The sequence below is a fragment of the Cupressus sempervirens genome, chromosome 2, assembly GCF_028749045.1.
Source record: "Cupressus sempervirens isolate cs-2001-9-10 chromosome 2, ASM2874904v1, whole genome shotgun sequence".
Lineage (NCBI taxonomy): Eukaryota > Viridiplantae > Streptophyta > Pinopsida > Cupressales > Cupressaceae > Cupressus > Cupressus sempervirens.
Genome location: NC_143119.1, coordinates 91,782,618 through 91,793,222, shown reverse-complemented (window position 1 = coordinate 91,793,222; position 10,605 = coordinate 91,782,618). Strand labels below are relative to the sequence as shown.

Below are 10,605 nucleotides of genomic sequence, written 5' to 3'. Positions count from 1 at the left end.
GTTTGTGTTTGGATTGTAGTGGGGATTTGGCTCAATCAAAGAGATGGAACAAATTTGAGAGTGATGCTAAAAGCAAAGCTAAATTTGGCTAAGTATAAAATGCATCTTGGGCTGACACATATTTCACTACCCATGTAAATATTGTCCCGCCTTGCGTTGAGACATATTTTGCTACCCATGTAAATGTTGTCCCATCTTGAGATGAGACATATTTTGCTACCCATGTAAATGTTATCCCATCTTGAGTTGAGACTTATTTTGCTACCCATGTAAATGTTGCCCCATCTTGGGCTGAGACATATTTTGCTTCGTCTCAAACTGAGACTTGATGATTTTCTACCTGTGTTAATTTTATCTCATCTTAAAGCCAAATCTTTTTCCTCACCTCTAATTTTGTGTCTCATCTTGACCCGAGCCTCCTTTTTCTACCTGTGAAATTTTTGTCTCATCTTAATGCAAGTGTAGGAAACATCATCTTATCTCAAGCCTTTGAGTTGCAACCTAATCTTAGAGCAATGATATTTAAACCTTGAAATAGGAAGTTGAGCCTAGAAGTTTGTTGCAAATGCGTGCAATCATCTTTTGAAATGACATTGGACCCAAAATTCAAGGCAATGGAAAATATTGTATGAGCGTGGAGCATTAAAATTTGAATTTACTATTAAAAGATAAACATTCGATGTAATTAAATTTTGCACTGGGCTTTGGATTAAATATTTCTAATGACATAAATCCTGATATAAATTAAATTTGAATTAAGGTAAGACCCATTTTACTAATTAATTTGGATTAAATATTTCTAATGACATAAATCCTGATATAAATTAAATTTGAATTAAGGTAAGACCCATTTTACTAATTAATTAGAAAAAAGAGGAGAGAGAAAATAATGAAAATAAAAAATAAAAAAAGATGAAAATGGGTTTTAAATTGAGACGAGAATTGAATTTACCTCAATTTTACAAAATATGGGTTGATTTTAAATATGAAATAATTAATGCATCTATTGTCACTTTGAAGTAATCCAAATGACATCGATTTTAACAAATGAGAAATTAAATTGATGAAAAATAAATCATAAACAGTAATAAATTAAATATTTTCCAATCAAATTTGCTTTACCCCATTAAATTATTTTTTATTGATAGTTAACATGGAAAGCTTGTGATGGTTTTTTAAGGCTTACTGGAGTTATAATTTAACATTTTATAATTATTTACAAATGGTTGTTTGCCTCAGGATAAGTGACACACTTCCCAAAGTGACGAGGTGTTGTCTATAATGAGCTCTCTTCTCATTGGTTCATGTGTCATTCATCCTTATCTTATTGTTATGGATTTGAATTTTCTCATTGGCCCATGAAGATAGTGTAATTTTTTCATTGGTCCACAAGATGGTGCTTCATTGTAATTGGGTGGACATTTAATATCTGCAGTTGTGGTTATGAAACCTTAAATAAGACTTATGTGGATTAATCTTGGCCCTTCATTTCAAATCAATCTTGGTCGTTCGTTGTATTTGAGCTCCCTATATAAGGGCTCCTCCCCTCATATGTAAAATGAGGTGTTGGAGAATTGTTGCAACAATAATGCCAAATTTGCTCTACTTATCATTATTATGTTTTGCATGGTGATATATGTGATCAAGTTGGTGTTATCTCACGTGATTTAGTTTAGTTGAATGAAAGTAGTTGTAGATGTTCACTTGCACTTGAACAAATTCAAGCCACTAGCTTCTTACGGATTGTAAGGGTGCCTTGTGTGGTAAGTTGATGAATGTTAATACTTAACTTCATTTGCTGTCGAGTCTTTAATTTGTATCCAATTGATGAGATTAAAGAGGAGATGTCAATAAGAAAACCATCTGAGTACACATTAGAAGTTAGTCGAGTTGTTGATTAAGCTCCATCTAGTAGAGACCAAGCCATTCACAAGTCCTTGCACTCAATCTCATGAATAGATACAATAGTTAAGATGAAGTGAGTTAAGTAGACAAGCATTGAAAACTTAAAAACACTAATTTCATTGCACATTGAGATACCATATCATTAGAAGTGCATTGTCAAATCTTGAGAAACAACGTAAGTCCCTAAGTGTTGCCCAACATATCACATCACTTCACTAACCGAGTATCCATGATTAATAGAACCTTGAAGTTATCACATGATATTACATTGCAAGCTTAGCACGAGGGATGACTTTATTCAAGAGAGGATTGAATAAACATTGAGTATTTGATTCTGTGTGTTATAGTAGAACAAAACTCAGATCAACACTCATAGTGGTGAAGCATTTGGACTTCCTAGGAGGTCATCCATCTCAATACTCGGGTGACCATCACCTAGATCTAATAAGTACTAAATGTTCCATTTATTCTCACGAGAGATAGTTCGTGTGAACCACCACTCAGGAAAGATAGGTCAATCAATTTACTAAAAAAAACTACAAAATTGAATCTTCATAGTAATACCCAATTTGATTTGACTTGGTGTTAAAATATTTCCTACTTATTAACTTTATTTATAATTTTTTGTACTTACCTAATACACCAATACATCATTGTATCTTCAACCACTGAATACAAAACTACTCGAATAAAAGAAACAGCCACTTGGGCAACGAATATAATCTAGCCCAACAATAATTTAATATCAATAATGATCTCTTTAGAAATGAGAATTATAATAATAATTTAATATCAATAATGATCTCTTTAGAATTGAGAATTATAATAATAATGATAATATACTCTACGAGTGCCTTGAAATTGCTGTCCCCCAATAAATGCAATTAATATTTGTAATAAAATTAATTTATACCAATTTCCACGAAAGCAACGGCCACATTTAATTCTGGAGTCACTTTTTCGAATTCCACGTGGGACCCGCCACCGTGCAGGCCAGACAATCTAAATTCGATTAATCTGCTCCAACTTATCAATCAATGGAAGAATTAACCCCACGTCAAACTAAATTGAATTGCACCAAACATTGGCATCCGCAGACGTTGCTGCGAAATTCGGCAATGGCGAACAGCTGGTCTCTGATTTTTGCAATTTACTGACATTTTTCTCATTTTAACGGCGATCAAGGAAGGAGCCAATTTGCTGTCCTCTACTGTTGATTTTCTTAAAATCTGGATCATGACTATTACGTTATTGCAGGGCTTCCTTAGCATTTCGCGACAAATTTCCTGGAAGAAGTCTTCTTTATCTGTATAGAAAAATTCGGCCATTGTTTTCTTCGGCGCTGTCAAACCTCAGGCCAAATTGTACCTCATCGCATGGGTTTTTGGCCGTAATGTGGGCTTCTGAATTCCCGTTTCCTTCCTGTTCAGTTGGTTCTTATGATTATAGTACGGTGTTCGTCAATGTGGAGGAATTTGAATTTAATTTGACACATTGTTGGTGCGTCTAGCGGAGAAGCGGAATTGCACTGTGGGCCGCGTGGAAAGTAGTTAAATTTATTCCGCGGCTGAAGGTAATGATAAGAGTGGCGCATTTGGTTAGAACTTTGAAGTCGATTGGATCCTTTCCTATTGCTTCATGCATAATTTTTGGAATTTTACTGTCGTTTGCCTGAACACTAGCTGATTTATTTGTAATTTATTGAATTTATCGGTCTATTGTTTGGATTCACCTTCGTTATCTTATAGTTTATAGAATTTCGTGGTCAATTATCGGAATCCTTGCTTATACATATATTTTATTTCAAAGTTAGCGTTCAGTTGTTTTGGAAATTGAATTACGTATGATTTATGGATGGACCTGTCACACAGCTGGCAGGTAACTTAATGGTAGAGCGCGCAGCAATAAATAGGTGGTCTTAGGTTTCACTCTTAATAGGTCCATAAAAAAGTTAATCATGGCTGGGTAATTCTATGTTTTGAAAAAAATAGAAGCATTTGCATTTTTTATTTATTGGTGCATTAGGTAATTCTTTGGTTAGATAAGTAGTAACATAATTCTTGCAAATGTAATATTTGCTCTGAATTTTTATAAATGTATACTTATAACAGTGATCTGTATGTGATTGTCTGACATTTAACTGGTTTACTTGACATTCCTCAATAATACCTGCAAAAGAATTATGTGCTATGATTTTTGAGAATTCAGCTGCGTTGTTTCTAGCCTTAGGCAATCTACATTGACTCATGCTGCTTGAGTAGTGGTTCACATGAATTCATCCCTCATGAGCATTGTTTAAATCCTAAAGGCCTTTTTATATGTGATTCAAATTATCTGTTTCAACATAGTTTGAGTATGATCAATGTTGAAAAATAATCTTTACTGATCAAGAGAGCAGAAGAGAAAAGGGTAAATGCTTTTTGAAACAAACTTAGAGCTATGCATATAATTTATAAATCCAAAAGAATTTCTGAATATAGTTTTTGATAAAGGAAACTTAGAGATTTACATTCCATTATATGGACCATTTGGAGTTAAGATACAATGAAACGAGATGTCATGCAATCTTGCTTTTAGGTTTTTAAAGCAACACATCTATGTTTTTCACACTAGATATATTGGTTTTCCTTTGAATATGCTTTATTAAGTCATGCCAGAAGACACCCGTTTTTTTGTTAACAGAGGCCTAATTTTCTTTGTTCCAATTGCTCAATGTAGCAATCAATGTCCTTTAAGCCTATCTTGCTCACTACAAAATGTATTTTCTGTGTGAGGGATCAAAATCTTTGAGTTTGAATTGGTGTTTTTCTACAGTAAAGGGTTTGTAAAGATTACCAAGAATAAATTTTGATAATGTAAATAATCTTGCATTTAAATTTTGATGAGCCCTTCCTCATGTGAAATACATAGGTGCGTTGATGTATGGGACGTGATGTACAGGACATCATCTATTTAATTGATAAGGGATAGGAATTAGGTGCATGATCTTCTGAGAGTTCTGACTCACAAACCGTTTCAAAAAGTCTGGTGTTCTGGTCCATAATTCTGGATATGTGATGGCTTTGGGTACTTTGTTTGGATATTCTTATAATCTTTGTCAGAAGAGAAAGCAATGCACATTTATACCTTTTTGAATTCTTAATAAGATTTTTAAGATGAAAAGATTGCTATCAATTAAAGGCTATATAAATATTAATATCAGCAAATTGTCTTTGGTGGATAAAGGTGGATGTGAAAATCCTAGCACCAAAATATAGCTCTGGTTCTTAGGTCTTCTATTAGGTTTTGGGATTTATGAGTATCATTGCTTTCTTTTGTGACAACGGAAGAATTTGATAGAGTTGAAGCTGTCTTCCTGTATCTGATATGAGACAGGAAGGTTCTTGGACAGTTGTTATAATTAAGAAGATGTATTTGTTAATTCTGCTCTCCAAGAAATTTGATTTATTGTCTGGTTTGTTATGATATAATCTGCAGTTTGCTGCTGTTAGGAAAAGGCGCCAACCAGCATTACATGAACATTGAATCATTTCTTATACTGGGGACTTGTAGCATCTGTGAAAGTGAATCATGGGTGCTTTCTGCTGCTGTTTAAATCAGGAAGACTTTGAAGAATACACTGGTTATCCAAATGGACGTATGCTACAACATTGTTATTGTCTCAGCTTTTGTGTCCCCTGGTTACTCAACATGGTATTCTCGATAAACATTTGTTTTATTATTTTCTCGACAAACATTTGTTTGAAATTGGAAACTTGGTTAAAATTGTTGCAAAGGGCTTTTTATTATTGATCCTATGAGGGTAAAAAGCACAGGGAATCCATGATTTAAAGAGGTACTAAGCTTGAAGCATATCTACCATGGATTGAATTTAATGTTTTAAACATAAACCATTATTCATCTATATAACATTATAGTTCCTAATTTCATGGCACCAAGTGCACTCATTTTAATTTACTGACATGATTCAGCCCTGTATTTCATTACTTTATTAACACAATAAAGGTGACCTATCTTTTTTTGCATGTTAAACACAATGCTATAGTAGGCAAATGCATACAAGAAAGCAGTCATCATCAGCTAGGAAGCAGGCTCTTGTTGATGATTAACATCTTTGTTTTGATGACATCCTTCAAGAGGAGTTTGGGGGAGTGAGGGCATCTAAGAAGTACCTAAATGGAGGAAGTTGACAATAGAGAAGATCAGAGGGCAAACTTGGGTACCATTTAAATGTAAGCTTGAGTCACCTAAGATTTAGGATACATGAATACAAGTAAGCCTAAAAGATTTCTCAAGGAATTGGGTGAAAAAGGCTGGTAAACTTAAAATGGACAATGAAATGATGAGCTGCCTGTTTGTGACAAATCACGCATTGAACTTTAGGCTTAACCACTACATTGAATAAAGACAGCTTTAAGAATATCCTAGAAATGTTTTAAAAAACACCAGCACTTCCAGACAAAAGGATATCTTTGTAAATATGCTATTGCAAAGACAGATTGAAATTGAATATTTTCAAAAACAAAGTTGTAATTTGAAGTAGGTGTAAGTTGCTATGATCTCAATAAGTTCTCCTTGGTTTGGAAGATCACTAGAGTTTATAAAGGTTTTCACAAGTTGGCCAAGCTGCAAAGTGGGGGCAGGCTGTGGGCAGGAGCTATGCTAGTGGATGTGGGGAATGGTGAGGGAACACTTTTTCCTTCTCTTGCCACTCCTGGAGTGCCTCCATTTTAATGAACAGCTCCAAAGCATGAGAAAATGTGCCCTTAATGAACATTGGGGATTCTAGTTATGACCATTAATAAGTGCTATAAATGTTGGGGACTATCATAAGTTGTCTTTCCTCCATGGCGGTTGTTGGAGAAAATATAATCAACCTTTAACAAGGTTACCCCAAGTTTCTGGGATGGGGACCACAAGGGATGAGAGGACTAGAATGCCAATTTTTTTTCTACCGAGATTGGGGATGGCTATGTGATGACTATATAAATATAAGGAAAATTTAAAATATGTAGGGAAATTTTGAATGTTTATACAAAAACATGGATAATTCATGCATATATAAATTATATTAATATGAAAACATGGATAAAATGTGCACACACACGCACACACATATACGTATATTAGAGAACCCCAACATATAATATTTCATTCAAGAATTAGAACTCATTGTCAATACTCAATATGCATTCATAATTTTGAAATTAGAATTCATTCTCAAAACATTATTAATAAACAATGATTAATAAGTGATCTCACTAAACTCTTTGTATGTCATCATTTGACACTTGTGTGGAGTCATATGCCATTCCTTTGATAAAAAAATGTGTACAACTATAATGTCCCCCATCTTTTAGGCCCTCAATGGAGTTCTTAGCCTTTCATTCTTGAAAGGCTAAGTGGAGGAATAAATTAAATTAAAGTTAATAAATATATAAGTCTAAAGGTGACTCTTTATTTAATTACTTAAATTTTCTAGAAGCATAACTAATTATTGTATTGGAAAGGGGGAAGCTTCTAGAGAGTGCAATTAAATAATATTTTATTTCCTTCTAGAAGGGTGAAGGAAAAGAATAAATAGAGGCGAGAGCTTCATTGTTAGGCATCCGATTATTGTCAATTGCATTTGATATGAACTTGTGAGAAGAAACTAAGGGTTTCAAGTTTCAGTTAGCCATTGGAGAGCATCAATTTTTCAGTGTAGCAACCATTTGAGGTGGTGAAATATCCATTGAATTTGGCATTCGGGAGAGCTGCATTTTGGAGTTCTATTTGCACTTAAAGTTAAGGAATAATTGAAGGGTGTGAACAATATTGAAGGACTATCGAGTGCAGACCTGAAGATTCATTTTTGGCAGCCATTAGTAATCATTTTTTTCCTTGTTGCTACAGTATGAGTGAATAGTGCCACGCTATAGTACCTGTGCTATGATATTTATGCAACTTTCATCTCCATCTGTAGGCATCACTATTATCAGGTTCCTCTTGCAACTATTAGTAGTTAGCATTAGGCATATAATTTTGCTATTGTAGGTGATAACTCAATATTAGATTTAGCATTGCTATAGTCATTATTGTAAGCCCATTTGTCTTGTCAAATTCATAGCAGCATTGTACATGGGAATGAATTCAATAAAGGAGATATATGTTGCATATCATTTGTTTGACAAAATGTCCATCAATAGCATATATGATCAGCATGATAGTTGTATGCCAATTGTTTGTCAAAATGTCAGATGGCTGTAGGTATGCATTCCATATCTAGTTTCCATGTATATGCATTGAAAATGTCAAAAAAGAACTGCACTTGCATATTAGTTCATTAATGCTGATAGGCATTCTACAATGGCAGAATGGGGGAGTGAGATGGTGTGAGCGTGTTAATGTTAACTTTTATTCTTCTAGGTTAAATTTGACATGTCCATGTCAAAAGTTTAAATCTTATTATAAATAGAATATACTTTTAAAAATAATTTAATAAATAGAACATAAAATATCTATTTAAAATAATATTTGTAGATATAAATCATCTATTTTTTAAGAAATTAAAATAAAAAGCTTAAATTAGTAAATAAATAAATAAATAGAGATAAAGGAAATATAAATAAATTTAGATGTAGTAAATTAAATTATAATGATTTTGTAGTGGATATCTATCGGCATTTCTTTAGATAGATTTATTTAAGATATCTATACTAGCTGTAAGAGGTATTGTAATATCATTGGCGAACATTCTAAATTTCTTAGCATCATTCAAACTATATCAAACAATCTGAAACACAAAAAAATCATAAAAGAGAAAGGCAACATACAAGTGTTTGACAATATTCCTTGAGCTAAAATTAGTCAGTTTGGGCAAGGGATATTACATTGGTATCAGAGGTAAATCCTGTCATCTTGAGTGTTTAGCAATCACATGCAGCGAGGGGTTGGCTCTCATAGATTTTACATTCGTAGGCGAGCTTTGTTTGATAAGGAACAAGAATTTGATAGGCAGCCGGACACCATGGGTGATAGGCAAGAGGGTAGCCCACCAAGAGATAATAGGAATGAGGATTAGTAAACAAGGGAGTTTTTCAGGGCAATGGTTACGGGACAGGAGCAGATGGCTCGGGCTTTGCAGGTACTCACCACCATGGTTTAGTGGATGAACCTACAGGACAGACAAAATCAGGAACAAGGGGATAACGGGAGTGTAGTGGGATCACGGAGAGCTCATAGAACTATTTCTAGAACAAAAGACAGGCCCACACGTCCTACCTTTGTTAGAGAGGAACCAGAACAGGAATCGACAGAGGAAGCTGAGGATGGGACATTTGCAAATATCCTTATGGCTGCTAATGATGAATGAGAATTATTGGCACTGCAGGTATGAGAGAGACTGACTTTTGAGAGGTTTGTGAACCAAAGAAGAGAACACTACCATGCAGTCCGACAAAATAGGAGACCTCATAGCAAGGATAATGAATTAAAGCGGGCTATAGGGAAGCTTTCCTTGACCACATTTGATGGGAGTAGTAGAATGACATCGCAAGCTTGGATTCACAAGCTTGATACCCTCTTAGCATTGAAACCTATGATAGAAGTGGAGCAATAAAATATGCGACGCTACATTTAGAGGGAGTTGCATGTGATTGGTGGTACCATGGGATGGTTACCCTTCAGCATAACCATGTGACTTCATATCAGGGCTGCATGGACAGGTTGGTAGAGAGGTTTGTTAAGAAGGATCCAAAAGTCTACTTCCGGGAGTTGGCACAATCGAGACAGACAGGAGGATTGGAGTATTTCATTAGTGACTTTCAGAGGCTATCCATTATGGTGCCAGATATATCAGATAGGGGATTGGTTGTTTTGTTCATTGAGGGATTATCCGAACCACTGAAAGGTTGGGTAAAAGTCTTTGATCTCAATTTGCAAGAAGCAATTAAGAAGGCTAGAAGTACGAAACAAGCAGCCCTAGTAAATAAATTTCAGTCAAAGGGTGCATCATCTAGCAAAGACGAACCATTCTTCAAGAAACCTGAGAGGGATGAAACAAAGGTTGAAAATAAAGTTAAATCATTTGCTCTTTTGGATAGAGAGACATTGAATGATTTAAGGAAGAGAAAACTTTGTTTTTATTGCAAAGGACCCTATGACATGAACCATGACTGACCTTTGAGGCCAAAAGGTAAAGTAAATAGGGTTATGTGGGCTTATTATGAGGATTTCGATTTTGAAAATTCAGATCAGAAATCTGAAAATGAGGAATCAATTGAAGAAAAGGAAGGTACAGATAATATAGGTGATGAGAAGATCGAGGGTAGACTTAAGGAGGCCCGTCTTACTAGTGTACAACAAGAGGGATCATTTAGGATGAGAGGGGTATTGGCTGGTCAACAAGTTATTACTTTGCTTGATACAGGTGCTACTCACAATTTTATTGATTCCAGATTGATTGAGAGGCGTGGGATATAGACAGAGCAATTTGAGGGTCTGAGAGTGAGGGTAGCTGATGGCTACATCCTCAAATGTGACAGGAAGACTACAAGTCTACCCCAAAAGATCAACAATTTTGATTTTAAAGAAGATTTTTATGTTGTTAACATGGGTGGTATAGATTTAGTCTTGAGTATGACTTGGTTACATGATATAGGGGAGTTCACTCTCAATTTGAGAGATATGGAGATGGAATTTCTAAAGAAGGGAAGATCC

The 10,605-nt window shown here is 34.7% G+C and overlaps 1 protein-coding gene across 6 annotated transcripts in view; it reads left to right on the top strand.

Moving 5' to 3' along the window:
- The first annotated feature begins 2,981 nt into the window (after positions 1 to 2,981).
- Positions 2,982 to 10,605, top strand: part of LOC149571182 (E3 ubiquitin-protein ligase At3g02290-like) — a 99,594-nt gene continuing 91,970 nt past the window's right edge. For all 6 annotated transcript variants that reach the window (XM_089812755.1, XM_089812753.1, XM_089812751.1 and 3 more), the window contains exons 1-2: positions 2,982 to 3,478; positions 5,383 to 5,598. In XM_089812755.1, coding sequence (XP_089668881.1) covers positions 5,476 to 5,598 — 123 coding nt within the window. In that variant the 5' untranslated portion in view covers positions 2,982 to 3,478; positions 5,383 to 5,475. The remainder of the gene's footprint in view (positions 3,479 to 5,382; positions 5,599 to 10,605) is intronic.